The 20333-nt window shown below is 51.6% G+C and overlaps 3 protein-coding genes across 3 annotated transcripts; 2 read left to right on the top strand and 1 right to left on the bottom strand.

Annotated features, from left to right (window-relative positions):
* Window positions 1-3676: 3676 nt before the first annotated feature.
* On the top strand, window positions 3677-6484 carry TGME49_280810 (hypothetical protein). Its single transcript, XM_018781868.1, has 3 exons — window positions 3677-4729; window positions 5835-5932; window positions 6281-6484. Exons 1-3 carry the CDS (start codon window positions 4152-4154, stop codon window positions 6337-6339), a joined length of 735 nt encoding a protein of 244 aa, XP_018637202.1. The 5' UTR covers window positions 3677-4151; the 3' UTR covers window positions 6340-6484.
* A 6027-nt stretch (window positions 6485-12511) lies between these two features.
* Window positions 12512-13406, bottom strand: TGME49_281030 (hypothetical protein; the record flags this gene model as incomplete). Its single annotated transcript, XM_018781869.1, has 1 exon — window positions 12512-13406. One exon carries the CDS (start codon window positions 13404-13406, stop codon window positions 12945-12947), a length of 462 nt encoding a protein of 153 aa, XP_018637201.1. The 3' UTR covers window positions 12512-12944.
* A 1784-nt stretch (window positions 13407-15190) lies between these two features.
* TGME49_281040 (hypothetical protein) lies at window positions 15191-15589 on the top strand (the record flags this gene model as incomplete). Its single annotated transcript, XM_018781870.1, has 1 exon — window positions 15191-15589. The coding sequence occupies one exon, from the start codon at window positions 15191-15193 to the stop codon at window positions 15587-15589; it is 399 nt and encodes a 132-aa protein (XP_018637200.1).
* Between the last annotated feature and the right edge of the window lie 4744 nt (window positions 15590-20333).

The following is a 20333-nucleotide window of genomic DNA, read 5'->3' as shown; positions in this document are numbered from 1 at the left end:
AAGGGCAAACACGTGTATTGGAAAATAACCAAGGAACTGTGCCCAACGCGTCGCCACTCCGCATGGAAGAACGCTTTGGTAGTGAGGGCATGCTCCCGATGTCACCGCCTAGCAGGGTGCGTTTGCTTTTAGGACTTTCGAGTGCTTTTGGAGCAAGCTAGCTCTAGATACGTGACGGAGCCATTTCCTTTCATCATTCTCCTTGCTCTGGCTTGATAGAAAGCCACTCAGTTTAAAAACGCCGAACGTTTCGGCTGTGGCGACGTCTCCACTCAGCCACACGGCTTCCTTACATATCTGTCAAGGAAAATGCAAACTACCCTTTAGGGACCTGCATCATCTTCCCTATCGCAATATTTCAGCAAATTCCTTTCAACTTCTGGCTGTCGAGTCGTACGCGGATGTCCGCGTCGTGTACCATTATCAGAAAGCCTTCGGTCAGCACAAGTTGTTCCTTCTTGGTACGACCCATCGCAAAATTGCTCTTTCAGGCCATTTGTTTGCTTTTCTAGGGCGAGCCAGCGAGGGCAAGACGGGAACGACTTCTGTGTCATATTAGAAAATGCCCGGACGGTTCACTTCTAAAGCAGCTTACGCATGGCACCCTCTGTGCAAATGCCTGCTTCTTTCTCTCTTTGCTTTCATTGCTCCAGTAGCTTTTCCCTCTCTTGTACATGACTTTTCTTCGCAACAAGGACTGTCGTGGCTTAGGTGGCTAGCCATGCACCTCCTGGGAATGTCCACACGGATTTCCTGGCCACAGAGAAGAAACAGACAGGTCAACCGTCTCTGGGACCTACACTGTGGTAGACATCGAGAAAAGCAGGTGACATGGAGAAAGCCAAAAAGGCCGAGGCTGACGCAGAACCAGTAGTAAAAACGAAACAGCAAAGAGAACAGACGTCGGCCGCCGCATCCCGATTGGCACGTAGTGGCAGGAGTCCAAAGGCGGAACTGATCTTCTTTGCGATCTGTAAGTAGACAAACAATTTAATTTCTGTCTGACACTGGCTCACACTCGTCGTACGTGCAATGTTTCACTGTTTGGCCTCGGCGGCTCTCCCATTGACGCGAAAATTGTTCCCAGAGGCACTTGTGCTTGTCGATGTGTAGAGTCGCCTATCATTCCCTTGAATATGTGCTTTGCGTACCTATTTGCCATCGCCGGTCAATGATTTAGCTTTTTATGTACATGCATGCGTGGCATGTAAACATCGTCAATAGAAATCTAAAGAGCTTTTGTTGACTGTATGTGTGAGACGTAGAGATCATACCTATGTCGTGCATTCTAATTATCACATTAACCCGATGGCCTCGACTATTACAGGTACTGCAAGCAGGCAGCTTAGACCTTTTGCGGTAGAATGACTGCTATTTGGGATGCAGGTAAGCAAGCTCTTCATGACTGCTGTGTATTGGTACTACGAAATAGGATATCGCTATAGTTCCTGGTAACATGCTGCCTGACACGTGTACCCCTCCCGAATCCTGCCGTTGTAGTCAATGACCTTATGCGCCGATATGGTGACTCTTTTGTATCAGTATATGATGGAGGTTCGGGAGTTGGAGTGAAAAAAGAAATGTGTTCTTTCATCATCTTTCCTCCTGGTGCGACGGGAGCTACTTGAAACATAGAGTATGCAAGGGTTAGGTGAAGAAAGGCACTGTGCTAGCTGATTGTGTTCTCTACCGTGGGACGACGATTACATCTGCGCAAACGTCTGACACTAACGGCTCCCAAGTCTCAACAAGTAAGTCGTACTGCATTGCATCGAGAGGGGTCGATCCAAAATGATATCGACGAATGACGAAGTGGCTTCATGCTTCTCACGGAAAGGCCCCGCAATGGACAGCTAGACCATCCTTGAATCGGATACGTTTGTGTCGGCTACACTTCTGAATCGTCAAACACACACAGGTCATAATGCACCGGTACTCTGCTGATGGGATAGCGGTGCAGCAGCGCATAGAAGACATACAAGTAACTGCCTGCTGGAGACATCGCAGCAATTTTGAGAAGATTTCGAAGTGATGTTCTTCTCGGACCTTGTCCCGCTAGTGGAGCTGCGATTATGGACAATTCCACATATGCCAAATCACAGAAAAGGGTCCCCTGGGTCCAACGCTTTCACACCGTATACCGCTACTGTTAAACTGCGGACTGCCTACGCTCCCATAACCTTTGGAATCTCCCTTACTGGGTAAACGATGTCCGGTGCCGTTTCCTTGGTTTTTCCCTCCGGTGCTTTGAAGAAATTGCTAGTAAGAGGTTTCTCGTTGACATAATTGAACCTCGGCTTATTTATGCGGGTAAACCGGCCCACGCCCTCCCGAAAATAATGCGACCGGTTTTGGCAGCAGAAACGTCAAGAGAGTTTCTTTGCTTCAAATAAGCCATAAAAAACGAAAATATGTGGCAATTTCCTGTACCCAGTTATACCAAGCTCTCAAAAAACATGAACTTGTGTCTCTATTTTGACTCTTTCCGACAGTTTAGGCGTTATTCGCTGTACCTTAACTTACACCGCATGCAAAGTTGCAAAGTCGTTTGTAGGTACAACGTGCACCACTATCTACCTGGTGGATGGGATATCTGTAACGACCAAATCCATACTAAATAACCAAACAGAACGTAAAGCAAGTTACCCCAAGTGCTACGAAAAGATTGCTCGAACAAAAAAAAGGTCGGTGCACTTCGACAAGGGATCATCGACTAGAAGCCGACGGAGATGAGCCAAGAAAAATAACATTGTTGAGGCCACCACCTGTTACCAAAACCTCGTTTAGAGAAAGTATTGAAATAACTCGCCGGAAATCGTAGCAAGGCAAAAGGCACCTGAAGATGCACAATGGTATCGCTCTAGGAACTGCTGGATACAGGTGTTTACTATGGTGTGACTCCAGCAGGTACATTTGTTACGCCCCTTTCCTGTAAACGCGAACATGGTTTTCGCCACAGCATGCCGGGAAAGTAAATAATTTTGGCGCGATGCGAATTCAGGCTACTCGATTGAAAAGATCCCCCACTCCAGGAATGATTTGAAGTAGTTTTTGGTTCTGGCACGTAGTCTTGTTGTGAGCATTGCTGTTCCACCATACAAAAGTGGGAGGCCAACCGAGGTGATGGTTCCACACGAGCCGGGTTTTCTTTCCATTCCATCCACTCTTCTTAATCCGAGGTACCTCCGCGGGGAGCCCCATTCCGTTGGCTCTGATCTTCGACTCCTAGATCGAGTTCGACGCAGAGTTCACAGCGTTTCTTCTCGTCATCCTTACGGGATTTAGTACACAGAGTTTCAGATAGCTGAATGGAAAAGAGTGAAATGAAAGGGAATCAAATGAAATGTTCGTTTCAGCATAACGCGTCGACGTTCTTCGATGCGCTGCTATAGATGACTCAGCAGTTAGACGCGCGGGTTCCAACCGCGTCCCTTAACGAGAAAAGTGCGAGTACCGTTGACTTCCGCATGACAACATGAACGACAGGAGATAACTTGGGGCAGTTTTCAGTCGCTTCAAAAGGCTTCCTGCCACAGAAAGGAGACGCAGTAGCGTCAACAAAGCAGCACGCGAACACGCCGCAACACGATGGAGGAAGTGCTTTTTGCATGCAGTGCAAGACAATACTGCGGCTTGACTCAGACGGACGGCCGGACGCTTGCGTCGTCACATAGTGACAGAATTAAATTTGACAGGTTTTCTGAGTTTCTGAGTTCTTGTAGGCAGACCGTGTCGTCAGCCGAGTAAATATCGCGATTTTATTTCTCAATTCTCCTGATGAGTCTGCCCGTATGGAAAGAGAAGAAGTATTAGAAGGACCGCCGACGGGGACGTATTGACTCCGGTTCGAATATCACTTGAATGCATAAAGGCTGCTTCATACGCCTGGCAGAACGGTTTGGCTCCCGTGAAAATATCACTCAGATGCATACCGGATCCTTCATAGGAGAGATTGCCAGTCATATACTCTTGTGGGACGTATTCTGTCGTTTCATAACCGCCGAAATTCTTGAAATTCTTGGGCGGCGCTGCCTATGCCCGACCGCAAGGTCGTATGCAGCCGTGTAATCATGTTCCATTTCCTCAGGTAGCCTTCCTTTATCTCGATGTACCTTGATTGAACTCTGTCGCTCTCCTGCTCATCAGAAGACATGGCGCCTCCACTCACTCCGACTTTCCTATGTGGACGAGCGAGTGAGGGCAACATGGGAACGACAGCTGCGCTCCACAAGAAAAGCCCCGCGCAACTGTTCGCGCGTGCCAACCAAATATGGCGTCGTCGAGGCGCGCTTTTACTCCTTTCTCTGCATGCATTTATCTTTCTAGCGGCCCTTTCTTCTCTCACACCTGACGTTTGGTCAGCAACCCGGACCTTCATGGCTGAGGCGGTCATCAGTGAAACTCGCGGGCTTTTCGTCCACATGGATTCAATGAATCCCGCAGGCAACAGCAAGGTTGAAGGGAGTGTAGGGACCGAAGAGAGTACAGCGAGTGAAGGGAGTGTGACGAGTGAAGGGAGTGTGACGGCTGAAGAGAGTGTAGCGGCTGCAGGACCACTCGCTGTAGCCCACCGTGCGACCACAAACGGAAGAACCAAGAGAGGTAGTCGCTGGTGGGGCGACCAAGCCAACGCCACCGATCACCACGGAGTGACCGCAGTGGACGCCGGAACCCGCTTTTCAGCTCAGTGGAAGAATGACAAGCTGCAAGTGATATTCTTCGCGACTCTGTAAGTATTCTAACAACTTGACTCACGTTGGAACCGGTACCGCACTCATCCTATTTACACAGCGTTTTATGGTGTCCATTCAACGGAGCACGAAGTAAGGCCAATAGTGTACGCAGACTTTCACGTGACTACCTCTATAAGACGTGGTGTGTCCGTTCAGTGTAGGATCTGCACATCTGTCTGGCGTGGTCGACCAATGTTTTGGTTTTCGTTTGTGGATGCATGCACAAAAGTAAAACTTTTTGACAGAGCTGATCAAAAAATGTACTCTGTCACTGTTTTCCCTCGTGCTGCTAGGGGAGCTACTTGGTACATCGAGTATGCATTGGTGACTATGAAGAAGCTGGTTTGGAGAAGAGTAGTCTTCTGTCTTGTGGGAGAGGCTTGCACATCTGCGCACACATCTGACACCCCCAGGCTCCTCAGTCTCGACAAGTAGCTCGTCCTGCGTTGCAGTGTAGGGGGGTTGACACAAGTGCCGTCGACGAAATGCGACAATAGCTACATTCCTCTCACTGGAAGTCCCCATAAGGACTAGCCACCCTTTCCTCGAATCGGATAGTGTTTGTTCTGGCTGCAGCTCTGAATCGTCAAACAAACAAACACACACGTTCACGTCACAGTGCACCGGTGCTGATGGGGTAGCGGTGCCGCAGCTGGTAGAAGTCGCAAAAGTAACTGAGTCTTGAAGACGTTCGGATATTTTTGAGACAAAGATTGAAAACAGTGCTTTTCGTGGACCTCTTTTCTACTAGTGGACCTGAACATGTGATCAACTGAATAGAAGCAAAATTAGAGGAAGACTACGCAGTCGCCCAGAATACCAGACTTACTAATGCTAATATGCTACTTCGGCAACTGCCTAGGCTTTCACTCCTTTTCGAATGACGCTTTTGCAACTATTTCACCGTGCCGTCGCCCTGTTTTTTCCATACGAGTTTTCGTCGCGCAAAATTCGGTTTTAGGAAGCGTCCATTTTTACCAGGAACAATCACTGTCTGCATCACCTGTGCGCCTCCAGCGTATCTCAGAATCGTACTGCTCCATCACCAGCCTCACAAACTCATCAGTTATGTGGCCTTCTTGTGTTATTGTGATTGTGTAGGGCTGCGGCCACTGCGGTTGCCGTCTCTATCGCCTTGTCGACAGAGGAGCTGGCGACTCCAGCGAAGAGCGAGGAGAAGCAAGTGCTCTCTGGCGCTAGTGAGTCACAGCCTGTCTACGGGTTGTTTACGGAAGCCTCTTCCGAGCTCAGGAAGATGCGATGGGATGAAGAGTTAATCAAACAGTGCATCAGCTTTGAGTCTAAAGTATCTTGTAGAATCCTCCGCCAATAGTGTTCATCAATTTTTGAGCGCTTGCGTTGCCTTTCTGCTCTCGACAGTGACGTAAGTCGCACGGAGACGACTAGATGTTGCTTCGCTGAAGTGGGGGTTCTGCTGGCACACACAGAGAATCTGGTGAACTGCTTCCAGACGACTTTCACTCTTTGCCCTTGACTCGAGTTGCTTACTATCATTCAACTAGCCAAGTGTGTTGGATGTGAGACAGAGTCACGGAACGGCCTTCGTACATCAACACATGGAAATAATAAACCCCGCGGACACTAATCAGAGACGTAGTGTTGATTCGACTAAGCAACGACAAGTTCCAATATTGAAGCTGGGATGTCCGGACATTTCTCTTGGTAATCAGGACGCAGGTAAGGCAACGCTGACGGTCAGCTGTCGTGGGGCAAACGGTCCTGCAGTCGCGTGCTTTGCTGATTGGCACTGGAAAGAGAGATGGTTGACTTGCGTATGGTAGGGATCCACTCGTTGCCGCGTTTGCGTCTTTGGGACACACGCCAGGGTTCTGGGTGTGGTCGTCGAGCGATCACAAATGAACTAAGTTAGCATAGTTCACAGTCACGAGCTTGTGGTAGACATGTGAATGAGCGGGATGGAAAATGGGGGTTTGCTGTGCGTTGAACGATCCTAGTATAGGCCAATCCCTTTTTGCCCGGAAGGGTACACTCCCCAGGATCCATAGCGTCACATCTGAAGATGTCACGTGCAGGGCGAATAAGGGTTAACGCTTCAGCGTTATGGGCTTGGCCTGAGGAGTACTTCCCACTCAGGTCGCAGATAACGAATTCACGATGCAACTGTGATATTGGATCTCAGCAGGTGCATGCTGCTTCCGTCTTACGCAGTGAGGTGTGGAACGTTACAGGTTGATCTCGACAGGCATATAGGCAACACATTCACTGTTCCCCACGTTTCAAATACTAGACGATCATGATGATTCGTTTTAATCATGCGTGTCGAAAACCTTCCTGTTTATAGTAGTGAAATGAAACCATCAGTGAATTATTGTTATGTGTGGTATTTGCTGGTCATCGATAAAAAATCATTGCATATTTGTCGCTCATATCCACCTGGTAATGGTTCTTATGCTTTTTGTATACCGGCTTAGGATCAGGCCAACAGCCGTCCGTAGCGAAACTAGAAAAAAGGAAATCGCAGCACTTTTTGCGAGAACCCCCAATATTGATTGGTACAACGGCTTTACCGTATGCTCGGTACAAAACCGACAACACAAATACAGTGCTCATAAGTCGACCATCTGATGATTATCCGTTTGTAAATAAACGCCGTCTCCGTGTTAATGTTTTGCCTTGATTGGTTTTGCGTTCATGATATCTACATGTAAGGTACAGAATTCTGTGACTCTAGCTACTTGGGAGGCACCGTACGACACCATTTCCCCCCGATTTCTTTGATATTCAGAGAAGTTAGATGAAAACGATCTTCTTTTAGTAATTCCCAATGAAAAACATTCCCAATAATATGGAGGGTTGCATTTTTGTATTCGTGTTTTCAGAGAAGTGGTGCTAAATCTACACATAAAATTATTTTTTATCATGAAACACGTTTCCTGGGTGTGGCCCCAGAAGGACAGTTTCAACCTGCGTGTGAAACTCAGGAAACTTTGGAGCCCGTAAGAATCATTTATGTTCAAGAGATGTGTTCTTGCGTAAAGGCGGCCACTGTTTTTGCTGCAACGCTTGCCCGTCCTTTCCCCCTAACCAACATGCAAGGCTGGCAGTTATCGTACGTCCTTGTGGATGTCCTGTGGCTTTTTGGGATTGCTGGCACGGTTGTGTAACGAACTCCAACTGTCGCAAGCACTTCTCAACAAACTAGTCACTATGGTGTTCAACGAAGTGGTAGAAGAGACAAGCTGATTCGGCGTCTCTTTCGGGGGCTCGCTACCTCATTTTTGGTTTACGTTAGACAGAAGTTATTCCGAATGTTGATATGTCCTATCTCCGGTTCAGAGTATATCGAGGCAGATGTCTTTGATGTGTGTGGTTTCAGGATATCAAAGCAACACTGACAAAGCGCCACGTAAGTAGCTGTTTCACTTAGGGCATACGGTTGCTGTCCGTGTTGATGCGGTTTGGCCTGGAACAAAGTGAAGTCTTCATGGAGTCAACGTTACATCACGGCAGGAAAAGGAAGCCAATGCGTGAGAAATCAATTCGTTATCTACCGCTCCTGAGATGAAATGCTTAACGACCTTGTTAAGAGTGACGTGGACGGAGAGTTCCTGTGGTCTTCTGGAGGCATTTCGCGTAGCGTGCGTCGCAGTCGTAAGCTGCTATTATACCGGCCGAAGCATTTTGATTCTCTGACGATAGTGCTGGATTGTGGTGGAGTACTTATACTTCTGCTTTTCGTCCCAGATACTGACTCTTCATTTGCTACTGCTCGCGAGTTCGCATATCTACACTGCATTGAGCTGTTTCAATTTTCGGGTGGTGAATTTTCACCTGACCGTATGACTGCATAGACACGTCGCTTCTCACACTTCCACACTCAGAGGATGAATGTAACAGCCAGTGTTGATAGATGAAGCAGGATCCGGCTTCCATGAGACGAAGAAAACCACGTGAGTCCCTCATTCCACATGTTGGTAAATGACTCAACTATCGATAGGCCGTGTGCTCCATGAATTTGCTGTCGGTTTGTCTATGTTTTGTGATCTTCAGGTTGTTCTTGCAGTGACGGCGGCTGCCGCCATTGGACTAGCTGTAAGATTACCTGTATGATGCTAGCGACTCTCCTGGTTGATCACTTGTCTGAACGATCACATGGAAGCCCTTGGAAATCAGTCTATAAGTGTTCTTCGGCCGCTTTAGTGGCATGACGTGAGTGCGGTGTTATGGGATTGTCTCCTGTGTGCTTCTGTATCAAACTTGCTCCAGATCGTAAGTTCACTACGACCCAAAGTGACAATTATCCCGCAGGTGCGCGATCATCGTAGAGGCCCTCGACTGCACGAGACTACTGTGCGTGCTTGCTGCGAGACACCACCCCGCATCCACGAGGGTGACTCATTCACGCTGCCGGCTTACTCTGTTGTGGTGTTTCGCTACAGTACATCGGCAGAGTAAGCGTCGACGACAGGGGCTGGAAACTCTGACGTACATTTCTGGAAAGGGTCGACAGGGGAGAAACCTCTAAGCGAACAGCCAAGTTCGCGAGCTAAACAACTCCTTGCCTTAATCGGAGGAGTACTCCTTGCTTCTGAAACACGACTACTTGAATCCGATTCAGATTAAGAGCACTGCACGTGTGACCAGGGTTGTTCAGTTGGGTGTGGGTTTCAGATTGGTCTGTCTCTGGTCTACGGACTGCGGGGAATACCTTGCTTGATAACCACCTCATGAGTGCAGAAAAAGCCTTGTAGCACTTAAGCATCAGGTGCATATCGATAAGACACAGTTACTTCCACCCTCATATGTACAAAATTCAACAGTACACAGTAAAACCGGAGCTAAACCGAGACACGAGAGGGTCCTTCACATGCGTTCCGGGTACATGTTTATCGGCAGAATTATTCTCGTGTCGGCAGCGTTTACGCTACTGTGCCCAAGAACGGGTCTGAATGAGTTACGAATCGTTTTGTGCGCCACAGCGTTTTCATCGTGGTTGACTGTCGCGACCCTCGATTTTGCCTGCTACAGTCAGTGAGTGGCATTCTGGATGCTCCTGAGCGGTGTCATTCATGTCCGCATTCGTGTGATTAGGAGTGCCAGCTCGATCGTGATGGCGGTTTGCAGGCCTCGCGACAGAACCGACAACGCTCTGCGACAAAAACGAAGCGGCACCATTGTAGGGATGTCGATTCGATGGATGAAACGTTCGTTTCATCCATCAGTAGTTCGTCGTAGCCATAACGCGTATTGCGCCCATGATGGTACTTACCTTGACGTTATTTACGAGCCTAGGAGGAAATAACAACATGGAGGACTGGCGTATAGCATGGATGGCTCTAGACACACACGTGCTTTGGAACATTGACAATGTATGAAACAAAATGCACTTCTGCGGCTTGCGTGAGGCAAGGCCTCGTACGTATAGCATTAACATCTACTGAGTAGCAACGATCGGTAGCGGAGCACAACTGTGTAAATGAAGAAACCGCGCCTCCAGTATTTTGGATGTCCGCGCTTGTGGTGGCAATTCCTTTCTGATTAATGGAGTTACTTAAAGGCACAGATGCTGCCGAGTAGACGTAAACATTTGCGATGAAAAAGAATAATCTACGAAACGTCAAGGGAAAGGATAGTGCGTGTTCACTGAACACTGCTGCGGCTTGTGATGGTTGCGTGCTGCGTTGTCGCTAGCCGCTATCGGTCTCGAAAGGGGATAGAGGGTCAGAGGAAGTGCTGTGGTCAACGAATTTAGAATGTATGGTCATCTGGCAGATCATGGATGACTGTTCTAGCCATGGATGCCTCATTGCAATCACGCGAGGGGGCTTTACTGTTTGATGTATCCAGTTGCAACCAGTATGTGCCCGTATCTTGTTTTATAGTTGCGCAGTATGTTGTTCATTCATCCAGCCGTGCGGCAAGGTGTATCACAGTATACGTAGGATCTTGTGGGAAGCAACCGATTTGGGGATTTGGAGCATCGACTCAGGCATTCAGACGTGGCGATGGATGCGGCTTGGGTGCTTGAAGCAGATAGATGTGGCAGAATGGAGCAGGAATCTTGAAACTACCAAATGTTGGCGTATTGGGTTCGGATTCACTATTAACGCACACTGTTGTGTGGACAAGAATGGGAATGCATCACCAGCGGCCTACGACTAACAGAACAATAAAATGCGTGTGTTAGGGTGCAGAAGCAGTGAGGATGGACAGAGGTGTGCGAATCAGCTACAACACAACACACGGCCGCTCGTTGCATGACCGTCTCTCCGGAGTGTCTTATTCTGTGATTTAATCGAGCTAGTCGAAAAACACCAGCAGACGCTGCTGAGTGTGTCCGTTCATCCTGTGATTTCCACAACCTTGTCGCGTGTTCAAATAAAGCACGCGGTTGCTCTACGCCCTCACAGACCCCCGAACAGCCACTGTACAGCATCTCGTTATCAATAGATGGACCGAGAAAGAGACCGGGTGTGGCAGACAGCAGCAGGAACCACGGTACAGAGGGGAGGGTCGGCTAGTGAGTCAACAACCCCAGGAATGCCGATCAAAACAAGGCGGAATCGACGATGCCCCAGCTGCTGCCGACTCAGGCGGTGAGGCGATATTGAGACAAATGTGTGTGGCTGTTGAGGCTGAACCGCGGTTCCGTGGATGGGAATGCATAGCATTGTGTAACTGTGTGTTTAGGTGACAGAAGTGAGTTCCGAAACGCCAGTGGAGGCGTTGTCCGCGGTTAGCAGATGCCCAATTATATGACGCTACGAAGGGCGGTGATACGTGGTGGCTGTGGTGAGCGTGTATGCATTGATTGTTGGTGTGGCGTGCAGGGGGGGAATGATGTTTGACATTTGGAAAGTGGAGGAGAGTGGGTCGTGTTGCGGTTGTCACGTGGCCCACCGTGTTTGGGATGATGCGGCGGGAGAGAAGGGGCGATCACGAAGTGGGTTTCGTGTGCGACAGCCTTGGGGGTGGATGTCAGGTGGCTGTTGAGGGGGCGATTGGTTTGCTACCTGTTCGAGGGAAGAGGAAGGGATTGGACTGGAGGACGATCATACGGTGTGGAGACGCGCTGAACGCAGTGTGTCTACGTAGTATCTAAATGCATTCGGTTTGGGTGGAAAGTGGAGGAATGATGATGTGAGAGAGGACGAATGTGTGGGTTCAGCCTGTGACGTTCGTTTCTGCGAGCCTGTCGCTGTTGGGCGCAGCCGCCGACAGTAAGGCTCCTTTTGTGTCAGGGCGTCCAGTGTGGTGACAGGTGGACATCACAGGGAGCAATGAGTGGTACGATAAGTGGTCGTTGGTCTGCCATTCGGGGAGCTGAAACTGTTGTCTCATGGGTGGTGTTTTGGGTGCACACTGCTTCATTGGAGGACGATGATTTGCGTGGGGATAACACAGCTGGTAGTGAGAACGGTGCGGGTTCTGTTGGGGAAGCAAGGCGAAGACGAGGAGCAGAGTGGGTGAGCTGACGGTCGGCAAGCGGAGAATGGAGAGGGCGTTTTGAAGGCCGACCCAGGAAACAGTCCGAATGTGGTGGCGGAGAGTATCGGGATTCACGGCAAACCAGGGATGGTTGGCTAGTGAGTCAGAAACCCCAGGAATGCCGATCAAAACAAGGCGGAATCGACGATGCCCCAGCTGCTGCCGACTGAGACGGTGAGGCGATATTGAGACAAATGCGTGTGGCTGTTGAGGCTGAACCGCGGTTCCGTGGATGAGGATACAGAGCACTGTGTAACTGTGTGTTTAGGTGACAGACGTGAGTTCTGAACCATGAGCGGAGGCGTCGTCCGCGGTTCGCAGATGCCCAATCATCTGACGTTACGAAGGGCGGTGATACGTGGTGGATGTGGTGAGCGTGTATGCATTGATTGTTGGTGTGGCGTGCAGGGGGGAATGATGTTTGACATTTGGAAAGTGGAGGAGAGTGGGTCGTGTTGCGGTTGTCACGTGGCCCACCGTGTTTGGGATGATGCGGTGGGAGAGAAGGGGCGATCACGAAGTGGGTTTCGTGTGCGACAGTCTTGGGGGTGGATGTCAGGTGGCTGTTGAGGGGGCGATTGGGTTGCTACCTGTTCGAGGGAAGAGGAAGGGGTTGGACTGGAGGACGATCATACGGTGTGGAGACGCGTTGAACGGAGTGTGTCTACGTAGTATCTAAATGCATTCGGTTTGGGTGGAAAGTGGAGGAATGATGATGTGAGAGAGGACGAATGTGTGGGTTCAGCCTGTGACGTTCGTTTCTGCGAGCCTGTCGCTGTTGGGCGCAGCCGCTGACAGTAAGGCTCCTTTTGTGTCAGGGCGTCCAGTGTGGTGACAGGTGGACATCACAGGGAGCAATGAGTGGTACGATAAGTGGTCGTTGGTCTGCCATTCGGGGAGCTGAAACTGTTGTCTCATGGGTGGTGTTTTGGGTGCACACTGCTTCATTGGAGGACGATGATTTGCGTGGGGATAACACAGCTGGTAGTGAGAACGGTGCGGGTTCTGTTGGGGAGGCAAGGCGAAGACGAGAAGCAGAGTGGGGGTGCTGACGGGCGGCAAGCGGAGAATGGAGAGGGCGTTTTGAAGGCCGACCCAGGAAACAGTCCGAATGTTGCAGGCAGGGTCGTGAACGACGGCACAGCGGGGAGGGTCGGTGTGTAGGTCGACAACTGCAGGAATGCCCGATCCAACAGGGGGCATCGGGGGGGAGTCGCCAGCTGGCGACACTAGTCGTCGGGGCGATTATTACGTTGTGCGTCTGACCTTTGAGATGGAACAGCACTTCCGTAATGGGGTTGCAGCGCGCTGTGGATGTGTGTGTTTAGGTGTCAGGAGTGAGTTCAATTTTTTTAAGAGCATCGTTAACGGTCAGAATATACGCAATAATCTAACGTCGCGAAGGTCCCTGCTGCGGGCTGGCTTTGGGGAGCATGTATGCAGTGACTGTGGGAGTCGCTTTCATGGGGGACGGAGGTTTTACATTTGGGGGCTGGAGGAAAATGGGCCGTGTTGCGGCTTTTCATGCGGCCCACCATGTTTTGGTTGATGCGAGAGAGGAGACAGACTGATCACCAAGTGGCTTTCGTGTGCGGCTGTGTTGGCTGTGGACGCCAGCTGGCTATTCAGGGTGTGATTGGGTTTGCTGCGTTGTGATGGGAGGGGGGACGAGTGGTACTGAAGGACGATTCATACTTTCCTGAGACACGCCGCACACCGTGTGTCCGAGATTCTTCTATGTTCTACATATTGTGAGAGGAACTGACGGAATCGATATCGGGGAAAGACGAATGTGTGGACTTAGGACTGCCACGCTCCTCTCTGAGCGTGTCACGGTTATGCGCAGAGGACGACAGTGAGGTTCATTTTGTGTCAGGGCATCCAGTGTGTGGACAACTGCACATGACGGGCAGCAATGATTGGTGGGATAGGTTGTTGATGGACTGTCGTTCAACGAGGTGGAGTGCTGTTCTGACGTGGGCTGAGTTGTGGGTGAATGATGCTCCACTGGAGGCCTGTGACTTGCGTCGGGACAATAGGTCTGGCACTGAGAACGGTTCGGGTTCTGTTGAGCAATCAATGGAAAGACAAGGAACAGAGTGGGTGTACTGACGGACAACAAGCAGAGAATGCGAGGGATCGCCCAGTTGGTCCACAGCTGCAGGAATGCCTGATCAAAAAGGGGGCCTCGGCGATAGGCAGCTATTGACGAGTCGAACGGCCCGGCGAGTATGAGGAGGTTACATGCGGCCCTTGAGGCGGAACATCGGTTCCATGATGGGGTTGCACAGAACTGTGCAATTGTGTTTTTAGGTGACAGAAGTGAGCTCAGATACATCAGTGGAGGCACTGTCTGCGGCTAGCATATGCCCATTAATCTGACGTTGCGAAGGGCCCTGATTCGTAGTGGCTATGGCGAGCGTGTATGCAGTGATTGCTAGTGTATCTTTCAGGGAGGGCAGAGGTTTTACTTTCTGGAACTGGAGGAGGGTGGGACATGTGGCGGCTTTCATGCGGCTGGCCGTGTATTGGTGGATGCGGCGGAAGAAGCGGGGCGGTCACGAAGTGCCTTTCGTGTGGGGCTGTGTTGCTGGTGGATGTCAGGTGGCTATCCGGGAATGACTGGTTTGCTGCGTTGTGGAGGGGGGCGGGGGAGACGAGTGGTGCTGGAGGACGATTCATACTATCTGCCGACATGCTGAACACGGTGTGTCAGTTGCTTTTAGTTCCCATATTTTATTGGGGAAGGAGACGGAATGGACGTCGAAGAGAGACGAATGTGTGGGTTGACACTGTGGCGGCCGACTGTGCGTTTCGGTCGCTGTTGGGCGCAGCGGACAACAGTAAGGTTCCTTCTGTGTCCGGGTGTCCAGTGCGTGAACTAGCGCACGTACTGGGCAGCCATACGCGGTAGGATAGGTGGCTTCTGGTGTGTCATTCAGCGAAATGAGTTGACTTTCTGAAGTGGGCTGGGTTGTTAGTGAACGATGCTGCACTACAGTCCAGTGTTTTGCGCCGGGACGATTCAGTTGGTACTGAGGACGGTGGGCCTCCTGTCGATCAAGCAAGGCGAATACGAGGAACAAAGTGACTGCCGTGACCGGCGACGAGGAAAGATTAGAAGGGGCGTCCCGAAGGCCGACCCAGGAAAGAATCCGAATGTGGTGGCAGACAGTATCGGGATTCACGGCACACCAGGGAGGGTCGCTGAGTCCGGGTCGACAACTGCAGCAATGACGGATCCAAAAGGGGGCATCGGCGATAACCCAGCTGCTGCCGACTCAGGCGGTGAGGCGATATTGAGACAAATGCGTGTGGCTGTTGAGGGTGAACCGCGGTTCCGTGGATGGGGATGCAGCGCACTGTGTAACTGTGTGTTTAGGTGACAGAAGTGAGTTCTGAACCATGAGCGGAGGCGTTGTCCGCGGTTAGCAGATGCCCAGTCATCTGATGTGACGAAGGGCGGTGATATGTGGTGGCTGGGGTGAGCGTGTATGCATTGATTGTTGGTGTGGCGTGCAGGGGGGGAATGATGTTTGACATTTGGAAAGTGGAGGAGAGTGGGTCGTGTTGCGGTTGTCACGTGGCCCACCGTGTTTGGGATGATGCGGCGGGAGAGAAGGGGCGATCACGACGTGGCTTGCGTGTGCGGCTGTGGTGGCTGTGGACGCCAGGCGGCGATTATGTTGGTGTTCAGTTTGCTGGGTTGTGGAGGGAGGGGGACTGAGTGGTACTGAAGGACGATTCATACTTTCCTGAGACACGCCGCACACCGTCTGTGCGAGTGGCGCCTAATTGCTGTGGTTTCGTGCGGGGAATGGAAGGGAGGATGCTAGAGAAAGGCGAGTGTCTGGGATGAATTCTGTGACGCTGCTCGCTGCGACGGTGTTACTGTTGGGCGCAGCGGACGACAGTAAGACTCATGTTCTGTCCAGGCATCCAGGGTGTGGACTACTGCACATACTGCAGAGCAATAAGGGGCCAGACTCCTGGGTTCTGGTTTGCAGCTGACTGGGCTGAATCTGGTCGTCTAACGTGGGCTCAGTTGTGGGTGAATGATGCTCCACTGGAGGCCTGTGACTTGCGTCGGGACAACAGGTCTGGCACTGAGAACGGTTCGGGTTCTGTTGAGCAATCAATGGAAAGACAAGGAACAGAGTGGGTGTACTGACGGACAACAAGCAGAGAATGCGAGGGATCGCCCAGTTGGTCCACAGCTGCAGGAATGCCTGATCAAAAAGGGGGCCTCGGCGATAGGCAGCTATTGACGAGTCGAACGGCCCGGCGTGTATGAGGCGGTTACATGCGGCCCTTGAGGCGGAACATCGGTTCCATGATGGGGTTGCACAGAACTGTGCAATTGTGTTTTTAGGTGACAGAAGTGAGCTCAGATACATCAGTGGAGGCACTGTCTGCGGCTAGCATATGCCCATTAATCTGACGTTGCGAAGGGCCCTGATTCGTAGTGGCTATGGCGAGCGTGTATGCAGTGATTGCTAGTGTATCTTTCAGGGAGGGCAGAGGTTTTACTTTCTGGAACTGGAGGAGGGTGGGACATGTGGCGGCTTTCATGCGGCTGGCCGTGTATTGGTGGATGCGGCGGAAGAAGCGGGGCGGTCACGAAGTGCCTTTCGTGTGGGGCTGTGTTGCTGGTGGATGTCAGGTGGCTATCCGGGAATGACTGGTTTGCTGCGTTGTGGAGGGGGGCGGGGGAGACGAGTGGTGCTGGAGGACGATTCATACTATCTGCCGACATGCTGAACACGGTGTGTCAGTTGCTTTTAGTTCCTATTTGCGGGGTCGTGTAGAGGGAATGGAGGGAGGATGCGGCAGCGAGAGGCGCGTGTGCGGATTCAAACCTGTGACGGTCTTCTCTGTGAACGTAGCTCTCCTGCGTTCAGCCTCCGACAGTAAGGTTCCTTTTGTGTTATGGCGTGCAGCATGTGGGAAGGCTGCACCTGAGGGGGAGCCTTGAGTAGTAGGGTATGTGATTGTTGCTTTGCCGTTGGACGAAATGGGTTGACTTTCTAAAGTGGGCTGGGTTGTTAGTGAACGATGCTGCACTACAATCCAGTGTTTTGCGCCGGGACGATTCAGCTGGTACTGAGGACGGTGGGCCTCCTGTCGATCAATCAAGGCGAATACGAGGAACAAAGTGACTGCCGTGACCGGCGACGAGGACAGATTAGAAGGGGCGTCCCGAAGGCCGACCCAGGAAAGAATCCGAATGTGGTGGCAGACAGTATAGGGATTCGCGGCACACCAGGGAGGGTCGCTGAGTCCGGGTCGACAACTGCAGCAATGACGGATCCAAAAGGGGGCATCGGCGATAACCCAGCTGCTGCCGACTCAGGCGGTGAGGCGATATTGAGACAAATGCGTGTGGCTGTTGAGGGTGAACCGCGGTTCCGTGGATGGGGATGCAGCCTGTGTAACTGTGTGTTTAGGTGACAGAAGTGAGTTCTGAACCATGAGCGGAGGCGTTGTCCGCGGTTCGCAGATGCTCAATTATAAGACGTTACGAAGGGCGGTGATACGTGGTGGCTGTGGTGAGCGTGTATGCATTGATTGTTGGTGTGGCGTGCAGGGGGGGAATGATGTTTGACATTTGGAAAGTGGAGGAGAGTGGGTCGTGTTGCGGTTGTCACGTGGCCCACAACGTTTGGGATGATGCGGCGGGAGAGAAGGGGCAATCACGAAGCGGATTTCGTGTGCGGCAGTCTTGGGGGTGGATGTCAGGTGTCTATTGAGATGTCGATTGGTTTGCTACCTGTTCGAGGGAAGAGGAAGGGATTGGACTCGAGGACGTTCGTACGATGTGGAGACGCGCTGAACGCAGTGCGTTCACGTAGTATCTAAATGCATTCGGTTTGGGTGGAAAGTGGAGGAATGATGATGTGAGAGAGGACGAATGTGTGGGTTCAGCCTGTGACGTTCGTTTCTGCGAGCCTGTCGCTGTTGCGCGCAGCCGCCGACAGTAAGGCTCCTTTTGTGTCAGGGCGTCCAGTGTGGTGACAGGTGGACATCACAGGGAGCAATGAGTGGTACGATAAGTGGTCGTTGGTCTGCCATTCGGGGAGCTGAAACTGTTGTCTCATGGGTGGTGTTTTGGGTGCACACTGCTTCATTGGAGGACGATGATTTGCGTGGGGATAACACAGCTGGTAGTGAGAACGGTGCGGGTTCTGTTGGGGATCCAGGGGAAGACGAGGAGCAGAGTGGGTGAGCTGACGGTCGGCAAGCGGAGAATGGAGAGGGCGTTTTGAAGGCCGACCCAGGAAACAGTCCGAATGTGGTGGCGGAGAGTATCGGGATTCACGGCAAACCAGGGATGGTTGGCTAGTGAGTCAGAAACCCCAGGAATGCCGATCAAAACAAGGCGGAATCGACGATGCCCCAGCTGCTGCCGACTCAGGCGGTGAGGCGATATTGAGACAAATGTGTGTGGCTGTTGAGGCTGAACCGCGGTTCCGTGGATGGGGATGCAGAGCACTGTGTAACTGTGTGTTTAGGTGACAGAAGTGAGTTCCGAAACGCCAGTGGAGGCTGTGTGCGCAGCTAGTAGACGGTTATTAATTTGACGTTGCGACGGGCCCTGCTACGTCCTGGGGTTGGTGAGGATGTATGCATTGATTGTTGGTGTGGCGTGCAGGGGGGGAATGATGTTTGACATTTGGAAAGTGGAGGAGAGTGGGTCGTGTTGCGGTTGTCACGTGGCCCACCGTGTTTGGGATGATGCGGCGGGAGAGAAGGGGCGATCACGAAGTGGGTTTCGTGTGCGACAGCCTTGGGGGTGGATGTCAGGTGGCTGTTGAGGGGGCGATTGGTTTGCTACCTGTTCGAGGGAAGAGGAAGGGATTGGACTGGAGGACGATCATACGGTGTGGAGACGCGCTGAACGCAGTGTGTCTACGTAGTATCTAAATGCATTCGGTTTGGGTGGAAAGTGGAGGAATGATGATGTGAGAGAGGACGAATGTGTGGGTTCAGCCTGTGACGTTCGTTTCTGCGAGCCTGTCGCTGTTGGGCGCAGCCGCTGACAGTAAGGCTCCTTTTGTGTCAGGGCGTCCAGTGTGGTGACAGGTGGACATCACAGGGAGCAATGAGTGGTACGATAAGTGGTCGTTGGTCTGCCATTCGGGGAGCTGAAACTGTTGTCTCATGGGTGGTGTTTTGGGTGCACACTGCTTCATTGGAGGACGACGATTTGCGTGGGGATAACACAGCTGGTAGTGAGAACGGTGCGGGTTCTGTTGGGGAAGCAAGGCGAAGACGAGGAGCAGAGTGGGGTTTGCCACGAGCAACAAGCAGAGAATGTGAGGGATCGCCCAGTTTGTCCACAGCTGCAGGAATGCCTGATCAAAAAGGGTGCCTCGGCGATAGGCAGCTATTGACGAGTCGAACGGCCCGGCGTGTATGAGGCGGTTACATGCGGCCCTTGAGGCGGAACATCGGTTCCATGATGGGGTTGCACAGAACTGTGCAATTGTGTTTTTAGGTGACAGAAGTGAGCTCAGATACATCAGTGGAGGCACTGTCTGCGGCTAGCATATGCCCATTAATCTGACGTTGCGAAGGGCCCTGATTCGTAGTGGCTATGGCGAGCGTGTATGCAGTGATTGCTAGTGTATCGTTTGGGGAGGGCAGAGGTTTTACTTTCTGGAACTGGAGGAGGGTGGGACATGTGGCGGCTTTCATGCGGCTGGCCGTGTATTGGTGGATGCGGCGGAAGAAGCGGGGCGGTCACGAAGTGCCTTTCGTGTGGGGCTGTGTTGCTGGTGGATGTCATGTGGCTATCCGGGAATGACTGGTTTGCTGCGTTGTGGAGGGGGGGCGGGGGAGACGAGTGGTGCTGGAGGACGATTCATACTATCTGCCGACATGCTGAACACGGTGTGTCAGTTGCTTTTAGTTCCCATATTTTATTGGGGAAGGAGACGGAATGGACGTCGAAGAGAGACGAATGTGTGGGTTGACACTGTGGCGGCCAACTGTGCGTTTCGGGCGCTGTTGGGCGCAGCGGACAACAGTAAGGTTCCTTCTGTGTCCGGGTGTCCAGTGCGTGAACTAGCGCACATACGGGCAGCCATACGCGGTAGGATAGGTGGCTTCTGGTGGTCATCAGCGAAA

The sequence above is a fragment of the Toxoplasma gondii genome, chromosome VIIa, assembly GCF_000006565.2.
Source record: "Toxoplasma gondii ME49 chromosome VIIa, whole genome shotgun sequence".
NCBI classification, from domain to species: Eukaryota; Apicomplexa; class Conoidasida; order Eucoccidiorida; family Sarcocystidae; genus Toxoplasma; species Toxoplasma gondii.
The sequence above is the reverse complement of the archived record's forward strand: the minus strand, read 5'-3'. Positions and strand labels throughout refer to the sequence as shown.

Coding starts and splice junctions, on each gene's coding strand:
- TGME49_280810 (XM_018781868.1), top strand. CDS start 4,152: ATGGCGCCTCCACTCACTCCGACTTTCCTATGTGGACGAGCGAGTGAG. Junction 4,730..5,834: donor GTGATATTCTTCGCGACTCT/GTAAGTATTCTA, acceptor GTGATTGTGTAG/GGCTGCGGCCACTGCGGTTG. Junction 5,933..6,280: donor GCAAGTGCTCTCTGGCGCTA/GTGAGTCACAGC, acceptor GATGTGAGACAG/AGTCACGGAACGGCCTTCGT.